Here is a 23408-nt window from a genome sequence, read left to right as displayed (position 1 = left end):
ACCAGATGGTAAGTTCCTGACTCGGCAGCAGCTTTTCTTCTGTGGTGTGGCACACACCTTATAATCCTGCAGCTGAGCAGAGAGGCAGGAAATTGTAATTGCTTTTATATAACTTTCATTAAATCTGGAGTGAGTGTTTGCCAATGAAAGAAATTAACAAAGGGAGCAGTGTAGGTGTACAAAGCAGCTAAATCACAAATGTAAAAAATGCACAAATACATTTACAGTCAATAATTCAAGTCTTTTAGAGACCTGGGATGAGATGAGAGAGCATTCAGTCACAGGGGGGGAAAGAAAACGAAGTCAAACCAGAGTCAGCAAATTTGAAATGCATGTTACTGCCCTCCTCTTATGACTGAACCTTGAAATATTGATTTTAATGCTAATGCATTACACTGACCATTCATTGATGCTGAATATGTGGAAATATCACAATTGTTGGATATGAAGGTAAATATGGTGCAAAATGTGAGAGCTTGTAGAATACAATGTGAGAACTTGTAGAACAAAAAAATCTGAACTTGTATGTTAAAATTTACACTTCTAAAAAATATGCACACACGTGATGTGAATTTGAAGTCACACAAAGAAGAAAAAAACATGAGCTTGTAAAAAAATCTTGACTTCAGAAAATATTCACACATCTGTATTCTTAATGTGAAGTCACAGAAAAAATATTCACAAATGTGTAGATTGATATTTGCATGAACACAATGACAGCTGTTAACTTGTAATGCAACATTTACATGTGTACTTTTTTTATTAGTCGGGTTCATTTTCCATCACAACCACAACTCAGTGATTACAACCTCTCCAATCTGTCACTGCAACTTCACACGTGCTCTCTCGCATCACAAAGTGGCGAATCTGCGCCTCGACTTTTGCAACACTTCTTGCGATACATTTGGTGCAAAACTAATTTGTACCTGTGGACCTTTAGGCTGTGGAGCTCTGAGCCAACAGAACGGGGAAAGCAGGGTTTCTATCGCCAGATGAGGGACAACTCTGTCCAGCTTATTTATGTAGCATGGAAGCTTGGCGGAATAACAAGCTAGCGTTAGCTAACTAACCACCAGCCTGCTTCTAAATAAATACTTTTTAACAGTCAAACTGAAACACTGGCGGTGAGCTCCAGGTCCTGCAGCCGCAGATGGACTGTAATCAGTGGGGATCGGCCAGCATACAACAACATACAAGTTCAGATTTTTTGTTCTGCAAGTTCTCACATTGTATTCTACAAGCTCTCACATTTTGCACCATATTTACCTTCATAGTTGGAACTTGTTTGTGACACCAGTTGTAGTGAAATCCCACCCTGCAGGTGCGGTTTAAAATGATCTTGGTACTTTTGTCTGGTAACCAGCATTTTCTGTGACTCCAAACCAATTTAACCCTTTTAGTTTTCATGTCAGATTTGCAGAAAACCAATTCACAGAATTCATGTTTTTCCTCACATACCAACTCCTTGTATCCAATTCTCTTCCATGGTCCCCAATTTCAGCTTGTGTACTTATTTAAGGAGATAATCGCACATCCAACTATCTCAGATGCAGGTGTGTTGGAAAGTATTAACTGAGTCTTGAGAAAAGAAGATCCTGCTTACTGCTTATCACAATCTATTGATCATACCAGTGTTTCGGTCCCTCTGGAGCTACATCAAGGGTGTTTTAAACAATTCTTGATCTTCAACATTGATCTTAAATAGACAATGCTCTGCCCATTCTGTGTGCACAGGTGTGGGACTCCTATGGGAGTGTCTCTCAATAATTGTCAGGTGTGTACAATCTGTCACATTATAGGTAAAGTAAAATAAAAAACCGGGACAAGTTAGACACCACAACATATAATTAAGTTTATTTACAAGACTATTTAAAGAAATTGCATATCTGATAAATGAAAACCGACATTGCAGCTTTGTTTGTTTGTTTGTTTATTGGTTTGCGCACATTCATTAAAAAAATTTAAAACATAAATTGCAACATATCTCTTTCACATAGAAAGAGAAAAAGTGTGTGCTGGAGAGGTCAGAAACCCGTGGGGGGCTTATAGCCAAACCTCACCAGGTCGCTAGAACCTAATTTACAGGAAATAAAAATAAAAACAAAGGACATGAAATAAACTCAATATGGCGACATTACAATAAGAAAAATAATTACAGGCTTAAACTCAATTTGGTAAAAAAAAAATTATGATGATAAAAGGAATTAAATAACAAGACTTATGATTAAAGAAAAAGGCAGGCGATTTGAATAATAAAAACCGAAGAAGAGTTCAAAAAGCTGGTAAATCATTTCAATAGCTGCCAGTCAGGAGGTTAGATATCCACTGAGTACAATTTTTCTTTGTTTTCTTTTATATATATATATATATATATATATATATAGGTAGGGAGGATGAGCTGCATGTCAGGTGTATGTACTTACACAAAGATATGCCTTTATTTCCTTTATAAGTGTCAGTGCTTAAATTCTATCCCATCTGGTGTTTGCGCCTACATCTCTGCATTTGGCTGACCTGTGTGCCTGCCTCCTGTCATCCAGTGCAGTATGTTGGATGGAGTCCACAAACTAGTGTATATAATCCCCCAGCATGCACCGAGCTCCCACCCGTCCAGAGCCAGGTTGTTGTTGCCATGAGGACAGCGAAGCAACAGGGAAACCGAGCTGCAGGAACACGCTTCCTCCGGGCTTGAATATATCTAAGAATGGGAGGATGAAGCTTTCTTGTTATGATATGTCTGTCTGTTTCTCTCACATTGCAGGTTTCATTTGGATGTATTTCTGAGCAACAGAGGTGGACCTGACAGACCAAAAAAGATTTACTCTGCTCTTTGAATTCTTTTTCCTTGTGTCAACAATTTATTCAGAAACAAAACACCCACTTGCAAATACGCTCGTGTTTTTTTAAACCACAAAATTGTGAAAATGGAGCTATCACAATGACGAGCCCTCCAGACTGAAGAGACGGTGAGTTGCAATACTTGATTTTCTCCCCCCCACCATAAGATCACTATAATTCTGAGCCTTTGATAACACTATGCTTTGTATTTGAGCTCTTGAAGCTGTCAGGCCCCAGTAAATAACTGTGATTTCACCTTTGTAAACTATTTTCACTCTCTATCATGTACGCTCCTAGAGGAGTTTAAGAGGAGTCAGCCTCCATCACTCACTGCTCTGGGGAGCTGCTGTCATCACCAGCAGTCAGGCTACACAGTATTCCCCAGCTACATACCGAGATATACAATTACCACCTTAAAAATATGAAGAAAAGAAGAAAGATTTTTATTTTCTCCCTGATTCACTCTATTCAAAATTAGACTTTGTAGGTGGAGTTTTCAAGGTGACCACAAAGATCTAAGCGGAAAATAATTTAGGACCTCTTCGATATACAAGCATTAAATACGTCCAACGCATGTCAAACTTGATCAAAAATCACTGAGCATGCTTGCATTTTACATGTAGAAACAGCCCTTTTTTCAAAAGGTGTCTCAAAAATGAGAGTGATCGGTCCTACTGTAGTCTTTCTCTCTCCGTCCCTCGTTCTCACACGTTATAGTGTTGCAGCGTTCAGCAGAACAACGTGAGGAGATCTGAGGGTGGCATCTCCCTTCTAACACTCCCTTGGCAATTTAAACAGCGCGTTTAAGCAAGTCACACATTTTTTGATGAGCTGATCCTTTAGTCATTTTTACAGGCTAACAGGTTTACCTAATATTCTTGTTTCCATGTTAAAAGCAATGATTACATATATACATATTCATATGACATGTCAATATATATTGTTGCATGGATTATTTTAGAGTTATTGTGTGATTACTGATAGCAATTACATTTTGTTTCCCCAGTTACAGTTAATCTTCCAGCAGTGTTATAAAACCAGTGGACATATAATGTACAGAAATATATTTTTGCTTTTGCCGCCCCCTAGAGGTGGATTTAGCAATGGTTCATATAAAGAGAGAGCTTTTGATGATCTGTAGTGACAACCCCAGTTATCTAAATAAACAAAAACAAAAATGTTGAATGTAATAAAAGCCAAGGATTATGTGTTTCTCTGACATTATAATGTGCCCAGCGAGATGATGTTTACAGTATTTGTTAACAGATAATTGAGCGGTTAGGTCCTTAAAGGACCACTGAGCTTTCAACAGCCTCTGATGGTGGTCAGTGAATGGAGGTTTCTTAGCAAGAAAGCAAGCAAGAAAACTTTATTTATGTAACACTTTTGAAATAGAAGTTGCAAAGGAAGAAGAAAAGGTATGAGAGGGAGGATAAAGAGAGAGAAAAAGCATAAATTAAGTGCAGCTACAACACATAGTATAAGGCATACAATCAAGAGATTGCCAGAGAAAACAAATGAGCTTTTAGCTGCTTTTTAAAGATGTGTACTGATTTGGTTTGTCTGAGAGCTTGCAGGAGCCTGTTCCAGGATGGATGACACAGCTGTTACCACTGTATCTTATCATCTTGGATTATTGCAGCACTGTAAACAACATAAATATAAACTGAAAATATTGACACTCATAGTTTGACAAAGATGATTCAGCACCCCCATCTGACAGCATTTCACCTTATCTCCTTTGCTTTCTGTCTTTTTTCTTCAGTAGGCCATTTGTAAGTATATGAAGACAGAACCCTCCATCAGCAGCTGTCTGATTATGAACATCTACTTCCTGTTATCCAAGAGATGAGAAAAACATTAAACTATTTTCAGTTAAAAAGAACAGATGAATTTATTAGGCCGCACCTTAACACTATCGGCCTTCTTGTATTTATGTGTTGCAGAAAGTCACGTTTCCCCCATTTTCACTATTGTGACGTCAGTAAATATCAATTTCTCACTCTTTTCTCAGCTGTCTCCCTCTCTCTCTCACACGTGCAGACAGGCCAACAGATGTTTGAGGGGATTGCCGTCCACCAATGGCTGTGCTGGGGAACTATCTACCTGTTGGCAGCGGGGGTGGCATTATCATCTGAAACACGCTGGCTGTGTCCAAAGTCCTGCCGCTGCAACACCGTGCTGCTGGAGGTGAACTGCTCTGATGGCCAACTTACCACAGTGCCCAACGGTCTCCCACAAAACCCTAAACTACTAAACCTAACACATAATAAGATCAAGACTCTGGTGCACCAGCAGTTCCGGACTTTGACGCAACTTTTTGATTTGGATTTAAGTGACAATATTATAGTAATAATTGAAGTGGAAGCCTTTCTCGGCTTGCAAAGTCTGATAACTCTGCGTCTTGCCCGCAACCACCTGAAGATTATTCCTGTCGGAGTGTTTGCTGGTTTGCCAAAACTGAAGTTACTGGACATAAGCAGCAATGAGATCCTTGTTTTTCTAGATTTTACCTTCCGTGACTTAACTTCCCTGCAGTTCATTAAAGCAGCAGATAATGACTTAGTTTTTATTTCTCATCAAGCTTTTACAGGCTTAACCAGTCTGCAAGAGCTGCGCCTTGATGGCTGCAACCTCACTGCTGTGCCAACAGAGGCACTCACACAGCTCGGGAACCTGAAAAGTCTTCATTTTTACCGAATGGGCATCACCACACTGCCAAACTACTCTTTTCGTCACCTAGAGCGTCTGAAGGAACTTCTCATTAGTCACTGCCGCTGGCTGGAGAACCTGTCAGGAAACAGTCTCTTTGGCCTAAATCTTACATCCCTAACCATTAGACACTGTAACCTCAGTGTTGTCCCCTACATCTCTTTGCATCATCTTGTATATCTTGTATACCTTGACCTTTCTTTTAACCCAATCACCTACATTCATGAAAACCTGTTTGGAGACTTGCTCCGGCTCCAAGAGCTCCATCTGGTGGGGGGATCATTGCTACGGATCGAAATCGGAGCATTCAAGGGTTTGGCACATTTCAAATTGCTGAATGTATCTAGAAACTTTCTCACCACACTCGAGGTAGGAGCTTTCCATTCGGTGGACGTCCTAAGAACTCTGGGACTTGATAACAACCCACTAGCATGCGACTGCCGTCTGCTGTGGGTGGTGCAAAGGCGACTCTATCTGGACTTTGGTGGAAATCCACCGACTTGCACTACCTCCGTCCAGTTGCAGGGATGGTATTTTCTAGACTTTACTGAAGCTGAGCTCCCAAGCCTGCTCACATGTCGGCAGCCTAGTATTCTAAACCCTAAACCTCAAGAAGTGAGAGTAGATCAAGGACAAACAGTTGTGTTTTATTGCAATGCAGAAGGTGACCCTCTGCCATCTGTCACCTGGATAAGCCCGCAGCTAAAACCTCTGTCACCTATTGGTAGAATACGGGCTCTCTCTAATGGCTCGCTGGAGGTTCGCTATGCTCAACCTCAAGACAGTGGTGCTTATCTCTGTGTGGCATCTAATGCGGCAGGAAATGACAGCCTGCTCGTCAGCATTCATGTCCGAGCCTTTCCATCATCTTCTAAAAACCCCTTTCATCTTAAAGGTTGGTTTGCCTTTCCATCTGCCTCTCCAGGTGTGAATGGAAATCAGAATATCCCATTAGATGTCAAGACGTTACTGGTAGCTATAACCATTGGATTGATTTCATTTTTCAGCTCTGTGAGCGTTTGTTTCATCTTCATGTTTTTCTGGAGTAAGAGTAAAGGGCAAATAAAGCACACAGCCACAATAGCATACGTGCCACGAAGCGCTGTGTCAAGTAGTAATGGAGGGAAAGGCAACTATATGGACACAAGCAGGTTCACCATGAAACTAATATGAGTCTATAAGTAAAAATCCTGTTTTCACTTGGTTTGACCTAGTACATTCAAATGTAAAACTTGTATTTTAATTTCCATTACTAGAGATAATTAATTTAATTTTAGAGCATGTAAACTTGTTTCCAACAGAGGCTGACTGTTGATTAATTCATATAAACTAAAGCATGTTAGCCTATGTGTGAGAGCCATTTGGGTTTGTTTATTATTTGTTGCTGTTAATCCTCCCGCCACCGGGGATAGCCAGGGCGCTGTCCATTTGGCTGGGACAGAGGTGATTTAATCAATGTCCAATTGGGCACAGGTGGTGGCAAGAGAAGGGAGCAGAACAGTTTTTTGACCGTGCAGTATGTTACGAGAAGGAAAGTGGAAATAATGTGTTTTTGTTTGATGTTTACCCATATGAATGGACTCTATGTATGGGAAATTGCCTAAGTTTAAAATAAATGCTTACTGGCGATGTTTAGCATTGGCTCACATAGTGCACGCGTCTTAAATAGTTAAATTATCCACCCAGCAATCGTAGTGGACGTTTTCGAGTAGCAAGGGTCCCTACAGCCTATGTTGTGCAATAGTGAAAAAAGACAAGACATACTGGAAATTGTAAGAAGCTTATAAGCCCTTCTGGACATTAATACAATTTTAAGTTACATTTTAGGACCATACAGTATAACCTAGAGGTTGACATCATTATAGCTTTATTTACTTATATACTGTCTCTTTTATGAGACGGAAGCTACACTATAACAAAGCCTGAAAGTAAAACAACCAAAGTAAGCAATATTTAACGAGCATAATGCATGTACTATGTAGATATGTAAATTATTCAGTTAATTGTGTGTTGCTTATACTGCCTTTGTTGATGTTAATATATAAACAATTTAAGAACTTGTTTGTTTTGTCTATTTGGTTTCTAAAGAACAGATGATATATTAGACTTTTTAAATGAAATAAGTATGATGGACCTCAGATGGTAGCCGTAAGATAAAATGTAGTATAGCAATGTTAACCTTATATCTATGTTAATGTACACATGACTTGCATTTATGTCATTTCTACTTCATCTTTTTAAAAATCTTGTAATATTGTCACATTTACTGCTGCAATCATTATTTAATGGATGTGTGGATTTTATGTTTTCTTTCCCAATAAAGCACTTAATAAGTTTGCTTTCTAAAAGTAGCACAACAAAATTATTGTGCTTTCAAAAATATATTTTTTGGTGTGCTTATTTGGTGGTTCTTAGTCGAAAAATGTAGGCCTACATCAGAACATCTGAAGCGGTAACGGTAAGCATTGTGTTTGCTTTGTGAATGCTTGATAAACAGGTTATTATTTTTTATTACTATTTTAACTAGTGCTGTCTTATTCTTTACCACTAAATCAATAACTGTTAACCACAAGCACAGACAAAGGTCTTTAAGTTAAAGTATAGCGTAATTGTATGCAGTGAGCACACAAAGAGCACTTTATATCTTTGTAACATAAATTTTTGCCGATAACCAACACAAATTGTGTTCATCACGGTCTGCCACAAGGAAGTTCATCCAAATTATGTTGTTGCCATGGCAATACATTAGCACTCCACTGGTTTCTATGACAACAGTATAAAACATTGTGTGGCCACCATTGTAAATGTACCAGCCAAATGATTTGGAAGTTAAGATAATTTCATAATGTATTCATATTTTCTTTTGCTAACATTAGGTATTTACACAGTGACGACAAAGGACGTACCTCGTGGCCCGCCTTATTCTGCCTTTTTCAGCCTCTGATTGGCTTACCCTGATATTCTTACCTTAACCTTAACCAATCCCTACTCCTCATGCCTAAAGCCCCTGACACACCAACCCGACGGCTGACCATCGGCAGAAAAGGCAGTCGGACTGATCAGTCGGCTCCCCGAGGTCCAAAAAGTGCCTTGGACACACCGAAGCAACGCCGTCTTGAGCGTACGTTCTGCGCGCGCGCGAGACGTAATACAAAAAATGAAAACTGGAAATGACAACACGTTACGTAGGTCTGGCTTCTCCAGTTTAAAAGATTTTCGTCTTTTTTCTAGCTTAGTTAGGTTTATGGCCCTGATACACCAACCTGATAATCGGCCGTCGGACAGTCTGATGAAGTCAGTGACTCGAGTCTGTTCGGTGTGTTCCGTGCCGTCGTCCGTTGAAGGCATAGACATATATAAAATGGACCAACAGATCCCGTTGCTCTGGACGGAGACCAGTGAAGGATATTAGAAGCACTTTTACGGTGATGGCTGAATGTTACTGCGCAGCCTCCAACTGAGAGAGACGAAGTAAATGTAACGTGAGCAACGTGTCTGAAAGTTGTAAGTCTTCTGGTAGCTGTGCCAAGAGAAATCTCAATCATTCCGAATCTTGCAGACGGAGAGTGTAGGTATATGTAAGGAGATAACATAGGCGTCACCCCCTTGGTCGGAGGAGCTGTCGGCCTTCATTTTGGCCGACCTGACGTGCTGGGTCGGAGGGCGGGCAATCTGATTGGTGGAGTGCTAACCCGGAAATAACGAGCGGGATGAGTGACGAACGCCTCTCAAAATCTGACGAAAATCTTTTAAACTGACCTTTGTCGATCTTAAATGAAGACAGATTCAGCAACTGTATGGCCTATTTCTGGCTTAAAATGTTTTCAGAAACACGTTTCAGTGAACTATTTTCATAAAATACGAGATTGTATTTCGAACAAGCCGCCATTAGAAGCCATACCCACATGACGCGTTGTCATTTCCGGTTTTCATTTTTTGTATTACGTCTGGCACAGATCCGATTTAGGATTTGATTTGCCCCTAAATAAGTGGCAGTGGAGAAACCCATGTGACAGTTACAGGGGTTTCTCGGTTCTAAACAAATAAACAAACAATCTCTGGCTTTATCCAGTCACATTGTCTGTGTCCGAAATCACTCACTACTAGTCCACTTTATAGCGTAGTGGTCAGGGTGAGTCATTTACATGGAAAAAGAACTTAAAACATTTTCATTTTAGCAAGACCTATGACTTTAAATTAACCTCCCTGGTTGCTGCTTTTAGTCTCCCGTTTTTATGTGTTTATCTGTCTTTTATACTGATGCTTTTACCCTGTAGCAGTTTGAGATTTGTTTTAAATGTAAAGTGCGTTATAAATAAAATGTATTATTATTATGTATTGATTTAGACCAGGAAGGCTCCTGGCCCAGACGGTGTGTCACCATCCTGCCTGAAAATCTGTGCAGACCAGCTGGCCCCCATCTTCACTCAGATCTTCAACAGATCACTGGAGCTATCTCAAGTTCCCTCCTGCTTCAAACGCTCCACAATCATCCCAGTCCCCAAAAAACCCTCCATCTCTGGACTAAATGACTACAGGCCTGTCGCCCTGACATCTGTAGTCATGAAGTCCTTTGAAAGACTGGTGTTGGCCCACCTGATGGACATCACAGTCCCCTTGCTGGACCTCCTGCAGTTTGCCTACAGGGCTAACAGGTCTGTGGATGATGCAGTCAACTTGGGACTGCATTACATCCTGCAACACCTCGACTCTCCAATATCTCTATGCAAGGATCCTGTTCGTGGACTTTAGCTCGGCGTTTAACACCATCATCCCGGACATCCTCAGCACCAAACTCACCCAGCTCACTGTGCCAACCTCCATCTGTCAGTGGATCACAAACTTCCTGACTGACAGGAGTCAGCAGGTGAGGCTGAGGAACATCACATCCAGCACCCGGACTATTAGCACTGGCGCCCCCCAGGGGTGTGTGCTCTCCCCACTGCTCTTCTCCCTATACACCAAGACTGCACCTCAGGAGACCCATCTGTTAAACTCCTGAAGTTCGCTGACGACACAACGGTCATCGGCCTCATCTGGGACGATGATGAGTCGGCCTACAGACGGGAGGTTGATCAGCTGGCTCTCTGGTGCGGTCAGAACAACCTTGAGCTTAACACGCTCAAAATTGTGGGGATGATCGTGGACTTCAGGAGGAGCCCCCCCACTCTTCCCCCCATCACCATACTCAACAGCCCTGTGTCTGCTGTGGAATCCTTTCGGGGATCCACTATATCCCAGGACCTAAAGTGGGAGCCCAACACTGACACCATCATCAAGAAGGCCCAGCAGAGGATGTACTTCCTGCGCCAGCTCAGGAAGCTCAACCTGCCTAAGGAGCTGCTGATCCACTTCTACGCAGCCATCATCCAGTCTGTCCTCTGCACGTCCATCACTGTCTGGTTTGGATCTGCCACCAAAAAGGACAGGAGCAGACTACAACGGACAGTTAGGACTGCAGAAAAGATCATTGGTGCCAACCTGCCCTCCATTCATGACTTATACACTTCCAGAGTCAGGAAACGGGCAGGAAACATCACTGCAGACCCATCTCACCCCGGACACAACCTGTTCCAGCTTCTCCCCTCTGGTAGGCGCTACAGAGCACTGTACGCCAAAACCATAGACTGTATAATATTAATGGACAGAGCATGTGTGACGTCACCCATTGGTTTGTGGAGATCAGCAATCCGTCCTCGAGTTTGCGTTGGCGCAGCCATCCTGGTTGCGGATGTGACGTTTTTAGACGAGAGGGAGGAGTGAGGGAGGAGCCATAGACTGTTGGGCGGTATCTGACTGTTTTTTTTTTTTTTGGAGTTGGCAACGCTGCTGACACTCTTCGTTACCTTACACATTCACTGGCAATCTGGATGCAACTGCTGCTGAAAGTTAGCATACATAATTCGAGGTAAGATATAGCTTTGCTAGGTTTTAAATATATCTTTGTCCCATAGTTATATTACATATAAGAGGAGTCACATTGTAAAGTAAATGTATCTGAAGTTACCATGTAAATTGTCTGTAACGTTAGCTAACCACTGGTAAAACATGCTAACGTTAATTTTCTGCAAATCGAAGTTTACCTAATTTAAACGTAGTGTCAGCGAAATGCAAAACGGGGATTGTCAATGCTTATCATTATCTAATCTAAGTATTAGCAAATGTATAACCAAGTTTCTTAGAACGTTTGGTTAACTGTAACAACCATAATGCACCAATAATGTCTTGCTACTGTTTGCGCCATCAGTCTATGGTTGGCGCATTTAGCCTTTTCATGATTTTAAGAGCTAACGTTAGCAGATATAAGTTCATTTAACTAAATCAAAGTTACACCAAAGAACAATAGACTGTTGTTGATTCATATGTATTCTCCCCCGATAATTAATGAAGTACAGTTACATGCTAGTGTGCATATATATTTAACTATGAGGGGCTCAAATGGAAATTGATGACTCTCTTTCTTTCAGAAATAGGAGTGTGGAGAGACACGATGGCATGTGCACCCACCCAATACCTCAGAAGTAAGTCCATCTTCTCAGGCATCACCCAGAGATGCAGGTGGAGGGCTGTTAACAATCCGGGGAAAATCGACAAGGCTCGCAGGTTTTTTTTTCTTTTTCCACTGTGCATTACAGACAACCAAAAGACTGTCACACTGTGCTCACTGTAATTGTAAAGGCAGCTTTTATTTCTTTATCCAGGCATTTGGACTTGACTGAACAGAGTGCTGCACAAGTGCTTTAAGCTGTATATGTTAAGCTATATTTTTATATTGTGGTTTGTAATGTCAACCATTTCTACTGTAATTAACAATGTGGCACCAGTGATTCAACTACCTCTTTTTATTATGCAGACATGTCTCGTGACAGTTAAGTTTGCCTTTACCTTGACCCACAGCAGTGTTTGTGTGGGGAATTTACACTGGATTGTAAAAGGTGAACTACATTATTTAATTCATCAATTTAACCCCTAACATAATCTTAAAAATATTGCCAGTGTTTGTGGTTTATGTAGTTTTTGAAGTTAATGCCCATTTCAATGTGAAATAAAGGTCTTTCTAAAGCTACATTTGTTGTTTTTCTGAAGCAACTATAGGAACATACACAATATTGTAGTCATACAAGAAGACATTGGTAATTTGATAGAATTTGTAATTGATTAAAAGTGTCTATTTTGGCTTTAATCAACAAAAAAATGATTTCTCAAATGTTACCATACTTGAATGTTGACAAAGAAGGATCAGGGAAATTGTGCTTTTCTTGTGTGTCTTTATGTACTTGTCAATTTTAATCACCATGAAAACACTTCACCAAAATCCTTTCAGATTAATGTATAGGCATATACTCAATTTTGACATACATAGTCAAGTGTTTAGTAGGTAATTGAAAATGCACTAGGTGCTGTTTAATCTGTATAAGGTTATTGCAAGTTCATTATAACAAAAGTATTATCACAAATTGTTGGTTGATTGTGGTAGATGAGAGGCAGCTGGAACACAGACTCCCACACTCTAGACTCCTCTCCTGCAATAAGAGACAGACAGAGAGAGGAGAGAGAGAAGCTACCTAGGAGCAGCAGGCCTAACAGTAACACAAGAGGACACATCTATTACAGGACTCACATTTTGAACCTCTAAATACCAATGACTGCTAAAGTGCTAAAAGTTGGTCTGTCCTTTCAGCAGCAGAAGCTGAACCAAAAATGATTTTCTGGCATCATTATAATCAGAACACATTTGAGAACTTCGGATGTGGTCAATGCAATCTGTTTTCCACAACAAGATGAATGGCACCAAATACGCTGCGCTATACACCAGGTCTTCCTTCTATAGGCTCTGGTCATTCAGTTTTCAGTGTGGATACCTTTGTAAAGACAAACATGTAGTTAAGGCATGGTAGATCACAATGAATTATATTACTATATGAGCTTGTACATAAAGGTATGCTTCAGTTGAGGACATGCAGTATTAAGTAAACATACTCCTACATGTCAAATTTATCTTAGACAATGTGTATTGTACGCAACACGTTTTTAGTGATATGTACATTTTAGTAATAAACAGAATTTGTAAATATAGATTGTAACATGTGACTCATCTTAAAACAGACTAATGTGCTGACAGAAGGTCTTCAAATAGATTAGCAGACACAACTACAGTAAGTGGAAGAAAGACATCAGTGTAACAGCATCAACAACAGTGGTTAATAACTCAGCATGCTTGTTAGGTACATTAACGGTCTGAAATAATGTATTTAGAATTTTGAGAAAATAATATTGAACCTGGTGCTTTATACAATACATTTGGCTGCAGAACTGAAGACTTTTCAAGATAGAACACTTATGTAACTTTACAATAATATATATATTTTTTCATGTGCGACATTTTATCGCAAAAACGGGTATTCTGGCCTGCTGCCCAGTCCGTCGACGCGCTCCAGCGCGGCTTTGTCCGAGGTGAGGGTGACCTCCGGGTAACGTTGCCCAACTCTCGGGCGGGGTACATATATTTCAGTATATTCAAGTAAAAGCAGTCTCCGCTTGTCCCGTGCGAATGCCCCACACGAAACTCAGATGTGAGGGGGTACTTTCTAAATCACACAGCGGTCCCAAAATGATTATACTCCCGTACGAATAGGGTTTATATGAATTTGCACTATAACGTTAGCTATATCAGGCTTTGACTTTAAGCTAACATTACCATTATATGCGCATCGATTAGCAATAACATCACATATGGTTAAAAACAGATCACCGGCGAGACCGTTGTGCATACCTACTGTATACGACTGTAACGTTAAATATATATATTTTAATCCGTTTATACGGTCTGGTCTGCATAACGTTTTTGTTAGCCCGCTAGCTTGGTTAGCAAGGTGCAATCTAGCTAGCTAACTGATATTAATTGGGATGCTAACGTTGGCTAACGAAAAACAGTATTATAACAAAATGTAACGTTACTTACCGGAAAAACTGAACTGCCGACTCCTTTGAGTGTCTTGTCGTACAACCGAACGTTGAACAAGACATTATTAGGCGACCAACTGTCACAGTCACGAAGACGAAAGCTGGTCAACCTCCAAAGTGAAGTTTACGTGCCATGGATAAGCTTTGCTAAACCTCTGTCATGATTGACAGGCCGCGAACTGTCAATCACTGCTTTATCGCCGATTTTAAAATCAAAGAGACCATAATTCAAAAAATGAACATCATTCTGTGTTGCACAAGACTTAAAACTAGCGATTGAGAATATAAACTCTTAATTGAAATGTTTACTGAGGTAATAAATCAAGTGAGAAGTGGGTCATTTCGCCATAGACTTCTATAGAAACGGACCTCCTTTTTGTAACCGCACGTCTCGCCCCCTGCTGGAATTCAGATAGAATGCAGGTTTAAGGCACTTCCGCATTTGCCGCATTTTGCTGAACCGGATGCTCTGTCCACTAATATATACAGTCTATGGCCAAAACCAACAGACTCAGGAACAGTTTCTATCCACAAGCCATCACTCTGATGAACAGCTGACTTCTCAGTGTCAGGTTCAATTCCTGTGCAATAACCCAGCAACACTGTCTCTAATCAACACCTGTTTACTGGTTCCACTTATTATTTATTCATCATTCTCTATTTCAGAGCTGTTCATACTGTAATATAATACTTATATAATAACATAATACTTATTTATTCCAGCAGCCCTTGTACTATGCTCCATAATTAAAATAATAATAATTTATCATAAAAATAATTTACTCCTGCACACTTTGCACTCTTCATTGCACTATTGTTTCTGTTTATAGTGTGTATATTTGTTTTTGTTGTTTGTTTTGTATGAGTAAGCACATTGTGAGCAATGTATAATCCAAAGCAAAATTCATCGTATGTGTCCTCATACCTGGCAAATAAAGCTGATTCTGATTCTGATCCTGATTCTGATTTCGGAGAGCCATTGCATCGTTTTTTTTTGGAACACAACACCGTACCCCCGGAAGTACATCTACTGCTCCGGATGTATTGGTTAGCGACAACAAAGAGACGGGCTTTGGCGACAAGTAGGCAGTGGCTAGTATTAGCAGGTCGTTAATAAGGAACATCCTTTTTGCATATTAACGTGAATTTAAAGCATATTCATAACTTAAATAAATATGGGTACGAACAGATAATTGAGTACGCACAGTGAGAGGTAAAAAAGGTCCTCCAAAACACCCTAACGTTATACCGGCTCAAGTTAGCACAACAATAGCACAACGCTAGCTAACGATATAGCTTGCTAGACACCCAGACGTAAGCTACGTTTGTTAGCATTGTTTAGAGATTACAGCCATGACGCTGGCAGTTGACCGGGAACCCAGAAAGACTGCGGGTAACCGCTTGTCAAAGTTACTGGATGCTGAAGAAGAGGATGAATTCTACAAGACCACGTATGGAGGCTTCAACGATGTGAGTAACCAAAGTGACCTAGCTAATACGTTAGCATTGGCTCCCAGCTAGCTTGAGTTTGTCTATTGGTTGAAGATTCAATATGTTCACAAATATAATAAAATAAGTAAATAACAAACCTAAGAGGCAATAAAGGAAAACACTAAATATAAAAGACATGCAATATAATAAAATATAAGAAGCAATAAAAGAAGTATATACATTCTAGGCCTATTAACAAAACAGTGACTATTGCACAAAGAATGAATAACAGTTATTGCACAGTGGGTTGAATTATATTTGAGACGGTATTGCACAGGTTGCACTCTGTGTGTGTGTGTGTGTGTGTGTGTGTGTGTGTGTGTGTGTGTGTGTGTGTGTGTGTGTTATTTATTTATTTAGCAGTCTTATGACCTGGGAAATAATATGTTTCTCAGACTGACTACTCCTTTTAATTAATAAAACGGTTTATTTTCATTATAATCCAAAAGGGACACATGGCACTGCCTTACATTGACCATTAAAAAAACTAGAGATGTTCCGATACCGATACTGGTATTGGTATAGGCTCCGATACTGCCTAAAACGCTGGTATCGGTATCGGAAAGTACAGGAGTTTATGCACCGATCCAATACCACGTAATAAAGCCCTAAAGAAAATCTACGTTAAAGTAGTTTGTTTATGTTCTTTTTCCATTTCTAATTGACTGTCAAACTGGATAATAAAAGAAAGTTCTGGTGCATTCATGTTTCACAAAGAGTTTAACCTGAGCCAGACTGATAACAAAGATAGAGATAATATCACATCCATACAGGGATAGTAGTACACACAGTTGTTAAAACATAATAAAATATATGACACACTGGTATCGGATCGGTACTCGGTATTGGCCGATACGCAAGTTCAGGTATCAGAATCGGTATCGGGAAGCAGAAAATGGTATTGGACCATCTCTAAAAAAAACACATCACAAGTTATCAGTGGCCACAAAAAGGTCTTGCAGGACAATTCATTGTCTTGCACAATAACTTACTTGTACAATAGCCTACACACATTTTTCATGATTTTCTAATAGTCCTAAAGGATTTTCTTGATTGATTGATTGTTTACTTAAAAGTATCAGACCAATCGTGACAGGCAGTGAAATTATTTAATTTAAAAACATTTTAATTTTTTTTTTTCACAGTGTATCATAGTATTTTTTTGTATGCCTGTGTCTTATTATAGGTATATAGTGGCTTATTCTACTGTCAGGAGTAGACTGACAACATGCCGTTCAGCGGTGTAATGTCATTTTGTAAATGTACAATTATTAGTGTCACAACTTCTTGTATGCCAATACAATAGGGATCCCCTCTCAATACAATCACAGCATTCCCCAGACTGTAGTGCTCTTCGCGGTGAACAATAATATATATTATTATATAATATATATGCCTATTGAAAAGTTACAGCAATTGTTTCAGCTATGCATTGGTACAACGGTATATAAAAAATTCACAACATGTGGGAAACTTAAGCCGGTATACCACCCTGCACTACATCTCAGTCTCTGTAGTGTAAGAAGTGATGCCCATTTGTCTGTGCTCATGCATGATCTCTGCAGTTAATGTCACAGCCCATATTTAAGAAGATCATGGACTATACATAGCACAAGCTTTTCAAATATGTCTCCTTTAGTATGCAGGTTTTGGAGAGTGAGACAAATACCCATTAGCCTGTGTTTCATGGTTCTGTTAGTAGGGCTTGTCAAATGTGCTTGAAGGCATAGTAAGAGGAGAAAAATACATACAAGCTCAAAGATGCAATAGATATTAACCACCAACATGGAAAGGACACACTAAAGGATGAGTTTTATAATGCCTGCAGCAGCTCTGGCCTTAAAAAACACAATGCCAATGTGACTCATTCAAAACTGTGACCACAACGCCAAAGTTTCCTGGCCCAGTTTATCTTGACAGCTTTCAAATTTGTGAAGGCTGGATAAGAGTGCCAGCCTCTTCTCCATCACATTCAAAGAGAGAGAAAAGCTATAGATGCTTAAGGCTATATTGTGTGTCAGAACATTACATGCTATTATTCAATATTGTTGCAACGTAATTTAAGGCTTACATTTTGAGATGCTGAGTTTTAGCCTAAATTTACAGTCTAAGTAATTTTCTTCAAGCAGCTGCTGGTTCAAGGATCAACATTGGGGATTGGCAGTGGCTGCTCTGGCAGTTCTGACGTTAGTCTCAGCTGAGGTTGACAAGATTAGTAGATAAACAAATCACCAACAAATCCTGAGACACTTTGATAAAAACAGTGTGACATGCCCGTGTACATACTTAAATTTGAGGGCTAGTGACTTAAAATGTCTGAGTATTTTCAACTGGTGACCGATGTTGGTCTTTGTCAATGCAGTTTGTTTGTGTTTACGTGTTGTCATGAATTTCATGTCATAATTAAATAACTTTGCGGGTTTTGTCTTATCTGTCACTTAGTATTTAAAAACGGATATTTTTTCTTCTTTAGATGTTTATTAGTTGTCACATGCTTTTGACAATTACAGATTTCCAGGACTCTTTTAAAACCTATTGCTAATTAAAATTTAGCTTTAAATTACCCACTTTTGTGTTGGTGAATATGATGAAGTTCAATCAGAATTTCGTTTGTACATACGGTGTTGGTATTATTTTGTCTACCCATAGTAAGTATACTCCGAGCCTGATTGCTGTATCACCTTGAGATTTGCTTGGTGTCAACACAAACACATAGAGAGAGAGCTGTCTCTGTATGTTTGTGTTGTGGATCTGGGAGTATGTCAGTAGCCTGAGCATTAAAAATAAACCTGCTCGTTCTACGGGAGACATTCTTACTAAATGTCATAGCTTAATGACACCTTGATTAACACACATGTACATCACAGAATTTAACTCCGATACACTATGCTACCCTTGGCCTATTTCGCTTTAAAATGGTGACACGTCACCTGTATTAACTTTATCAAAGAGTCTTAATACAACATATAGAAAACCTCAGAGGAATTTTGGTTTACCAGTCTGACTCAAGGGTGTATTCTGAAGCTTGTTGCATTAACAGGCAATCTGTTACGTGTTCATAGATGTTTGTAGCCTGACAAGCCAGACCCACATCAAGATGTTGGGTCTGGGAACTCACCATTGGCAGGGCTCAATCCGAGGGGCGGGATAAACGGTTGTCTTTCAAATTCCCTCTGCACTCATAGCCAACCAGAGTAACGCTAGTTGATAGATTAAACTTTTGCCGTATCCAATCGGCAAAACTCCGAACACATCTTCATTTTTTAAGAATGACTTTGGTGCCGTTCTTTGTTCTTTTCTCTTTTCTTTCTAAGAAAAGCTTAACTCCAAGTCTTCCAGAGTCGCGGCCAAAGCCGATTCCAAAGACCGCTGTTCGCCAGCAGCAGCAGCCACCTTCTTTGCGGTCAAGTAGCAGGGACTTCATGCGGAACTGTCGTAACTCTGCCGTCCTTATGTTAAGCCCGCCCACCGACTCTATACACGATGTGATTTGGCCTGAACAGAATTTGGTTTTTCCAGCTCGCAAGCCAACGGAGAGTTGCTAGACTGACCCTGGCTGCAAATTACATTTACTGCCGCTAGGGTGCGTCTAGATTTCTAGGCTAAGATGTTTGGATAAATCATGCCCTTTTCTTTCCTTCCAGGAATCAGGAGATGACGAGTATCATGGAGAACATTCAGACACAGAGGATGAGGTGGACAGCGACTTTGACATCGATGAGGGTGATGAGCCAGACAGCGACCAGGAGGAGGATGCTCCTCGGAGGAAAAGTCGGGTTGTCACTAAAGCGTATAAGGTAGCAACAATTATTTCAAGAGTGATCGGAAGTTGAATGAAGTTTCTGCATTAATAAGTGAATTAAATGATCAATATACATTCATATGAGGGAGACCCAAATTAAAATACAGCATAACATAACTTATTTTTGTGACGTACAAGTATTTTGGGTGATTTGATTCAGAATTAAATATATTTGCAGTTAATAGGCTTTTTTATCTTTGTTTAATCCAAGGAACCAATAAAGGTGGCAAAACCCAAACCCAAAAGGCCGTCCGAGGAACAGAAGAAGACTGAGAAAGTTAAAGTGGAGCTCAAAAGGAGGATTCCACAAGAATTCCAAGATTTTGCAGAAAGTAAGATTGGTACAAACCTCCCACCAATGGCTACACACTGTTTTCAGATAGCCCCTGTAAATGATCCAAAAACACTTAACTTAAACAGTTTAACACATAAACCATCACTTCATAAGCAAATGATGATTACATCACAACTGCATTAGAGGGTCAGTTTTTGAACATATGAGAATTTTTTTAACAGGATTTTTCCTCCTTTTGGGTTTTTTGAGCTGTGATTGTTGCTTAATCATTCTTTAGCTCGGAAGTCTGTGCGACAGTCTACCAGTGAACATACCCGAAAGACGAATCTACGCTTGCAAGAGCGTCAAGATGCCCCTCGGAGAAGGAGAGGTGCTCATCGGGACCGGCCCCTTACCCAGGAAGAACTGCTGGCTGAGGCCAAAATAACAGCAGAGATCAACATTCGATCTTTAGGTAAGAACATGTTGGTCAAGTTACTCAAATGTAAAGAGAGTTTTGGTTCCAAAATGTTCTGACTGCAGTTGAAAGCTTTTGCTTAAGCTTTAGTATATTCACTCTGTAACAATCACAAATAGTCTACCACTGCTGCCGATCACCGGGTCGCTTTTAACGGACGTCGCGGGAGAGACGCCTTCCAGAGCCTAGTGGAGTGACAGTCGGTCCGGTGAGATAGCTCCACAGCTGCAGCTAGAATTAATGTCGAGGTAGTTTAGTCCCTCGATTAACTCAAAACCAGCACTCCAAACTGACAGACACAGAGATCAAGGAACGTGAAACGCGGTCAGTTATGGGAAAACTAGTAATGTACCGATCAACAGACTGACGTGACTGACTGTTTTAACTGTGTTTGTGTATTTCCTGCAAGGCTCGCCCGTTGAACTGAATCTGTCTGCTGACAGCTCGTTGTTTTTTTTCTCTCTGAATGAATAGAACTTTATTGACACTTTTGAACTGTTGCCTGATTCGGTGGAAAATGAACAATTGATTGTGTTTTGGAAATTATATTTTTTGTTTGGGGATTATATTTTGTCTGTGTGTTTTTCAAATAAAACAAAAAGAAATACACAAAAGCGTCACATCTGGAATGTTACAGTGATGGCTAACACGAACATATGTCTGACTTCATCAGTGGAATATATATATATATTCTTTTTTTTTTTTTTTTACATCGCTCCAAAAAAATAATCATATATGGCAACTATTTCATAGTTTTTTATTACAAATGCAGCATAAGTCACGCAAATAATATTGCATTGACAGAAGATAAATGACAATAAAAATATTAAGTATACTGTACAATTGTATTAAGCTTAAGGATCCCAAAAAGTACAGTAAGATGAGTAATTTTTCCTCTTAACAGACATTAGGCCTGATGTAGTTAGTTGCTTTATCATGTCCATAACCTCTCTAACATATGTTATGTGATGTTATGCTATATGAGACACAAATGGTGCATCTGTTGATGGTTACAGTATAAATAGAAATAGTTGATTTTGTGTTGGAACGGATGCCACTAGCTGTATTCAGAATGTTATAAATGTAGCCCATCTGTTTGGCGAAGAGATACACAGAATCATAGTAAATATTGTATAATGATTGATTATTTTGACTAGTGATTGTTTTTACTAAATCACTACTGACTATGCATTTACCAATCTATTGTCTCAAGATGTCTTAAGTTGTTTCACCTAATGCCACTTGAAATAAGGATAACCTTATTTATTTTACTTTCTGTGTGTAGAGAACTATGAACGTCTGGAGGCAGACAAAAAGAAACAGGTCCACAAGAAGCGGCGTTTTGAAGGACCAACCATCCGTTACCATTCAGTCCTGATGCCACTAGTCTCTCACTCAGTCCTGAAAGAAGAAAACGTGGATGTTGAAGGGTACATTACGTATGATCTACTGCTAGACAATTGTTTCCATTTGTAGCTTCCTTGAAGTAATCTACTTCAACTGCAATGAACCTTAGTATGTATTTAAGTAGGCAAATCTTATATAGACCGAAAGCATGTAGTCTGTTTGTGTAAAAAGAGTAATTTTCCCATTTTCCAAAGGTTGGATCAGGACGTCCCTCAAACTGCACCACAGAATCCCACGACGCCGTCCCAGCAGCCTGCCGGAGGCCTGTGCTCCCGTACTTACATAACATTCAGTGAGGACGAAGCTTTCGAGGTGGCCTTTCCACACAGTGCCCAGTCGAGTCCTCAGCTGCCCGTCCAGGAGGTTTGTCCTGTCACCCACAAGGCCGCACTGTACCGAGACCCGGTCACTGATATACCTTACGCTAACACACGAGCCTTTCGCATCATCCGAGAAGCGTACCGTAAATACGTGGCTGCTCACGGATTTCCAAACACTTCAGGAGGGGTGACGGGACTTGACTCCTCAGCAACGAAGGGTTCCCGCCAGAAAATGGTCGTCAAGCAGAGTGCTATGGCAACATAGATTAGTTTCAAAAAGAATTTAGAAAATAAGTTTTTCTTTTTTCAATGGATTAGTTTGGGAAGAGCGACTTGATTGAGTGACATAAGGACAAACCACCGCCAGTCTCTGTCCTCCACCATGGGACTGTCTAAATCTAGTTTATCTCCATCCGTACAAAGTATCCTTGGCACCAGAGATTTATTGTTCGTTGCAGACAATTTGGGATTCAGCATCTCTGTGATTTATACGCCACAGTTGTGGAAGCAGTTAAAGGCAAACACACATAATTTCAGTGCTACTGTTGACTGGACACAGCATGAAATTACAAGAAGCAAAAGAACTTAGTAAAAAACAAACATTACCATAACCAAATCAGTTGGTGCATTACCTTAAACTACAAAAAAAGTCTATCTTGTGATGTCTCTGTGTACAGAAATTAATTTTGAACATTAACACCCTGATTGATCAAAATACCAGCTTTGAGTGGATGAAAAACCACTGATTGGGTTTGTAAGCAAAGTAAGTCTCCAGCTGCAATTTTTTCTTTTTTCTTAGACAAAATGCCTTTTTTTACTGTCAATATATATGGTTTCTACACATTTCTCAACAAAAATAAATATTTGAAACTTTTGAAAAAATAATTCATATTTACTATATCTAACTCTGGTTTAGAACACATTTCACAAACACCAAACAGTGAAACAACTGCTACGCTGAAAAGACTACTGTGGAACAACATACTAAAACACAAGCATTAGCCTGTCTCTTGAGGGTTTTGTACATTAATTGTTGTTTTTATTCTGTAGTCATAATTTACAGCTTGTATGACCCCATCCCCATCATGTTAAAATGAATTCCATCTGTAATACTTTTCACAA

The 23408-nt window shown here is 39.8% G+C and overlaps 2 protein-coding genes across 4 annotated transcripts; both read left to right on the top strand.

Annotated features, from left to right (window-relative positions):
- The first annotated feature begins 2593 nt into the window (after positions 1-2593).
- Positions 2594-6897, top strand: LOC116047394 (leucine-rich repeat and immunoglobulin-like domain-containing nogo receptor-interacting protein 1). 2 transcript variants are annotated; one of them, XM_035993300.1, is made up of 2 exons: positions 2594-2966; positions 4882-6897. In XM_035993300.1, exon 2 carries the CDS (start codon positions 4894-4896, stop codon positions 6721-6723), a length of 1830 nt encoding a protein of 609 aa, XP_035849193.1. In that variant the 5' UTR covers positions 2594-2966; positions 4882-4893; the 3' UTR covers positions 6724-6897. The 2 variants fall into 2 exon arrangements, with proteins under 2 accessions (XP_035849193.1, XP_035849194.1); XM_035993301.1 differs by having other exon boundaries at positions 4853-6897.
- Positions 6898-15589: 8692 nt separating this feature from the next.
- vps72a (vacuolar protein sorting 72 homolog a) lies at positions 15590-23396 on the top strand. Of its 2 annotated transcripts, XR_004895423.1 has the most exons (7): positions 15590-15984; positions 19650-19802; positions 20019-20139; positions 20380-20556; positions 21845-21989; positions 22161-22747; positions 22866-23396. XR_004895423.1 is itself a non-coding variant. In XM_031296189.2 (6 exons), the coding sequence occupies exons 1-6, from the start codon at positions 15868-15870 to the stop codon at positions 22549-22551; spliced, it is 1104 nt and encodes a 367-aa protein (XP_031152049.1). In that variant the 5' UTR covers positions 15590-15867; the 3' UTR covers positions 22552-23396. The 2 variants fall into 2 exon arrangements, 1 of the variants encoding a protein (XP_031152049.1); XM_031296189.2 differs by having other exon boundaries at positions 22161-23396.
- Positions 23397-23408: the final 12 nt, after the last annotated feature.

Source organism: Sander lucioperca, chromosome 16 (assembly GCF_008315115.2).
Source record: "Sander lucioperca isolate FBNREF2018 chromosome 16, SLUC_FBN_1.2, whole genome shotgun sequence".
Taxonomy (NCBI): domain Eukaryota; kingdom Metazoa; phylum Chordata; class Actinopteri; order Perciformes; family Percidae; genus Sander; species Sander lucioperca.
Note: the sequence above shows the minus strand (reverse complement) of the source record. Positions and strands in the feature narration are given on the sequence as shown.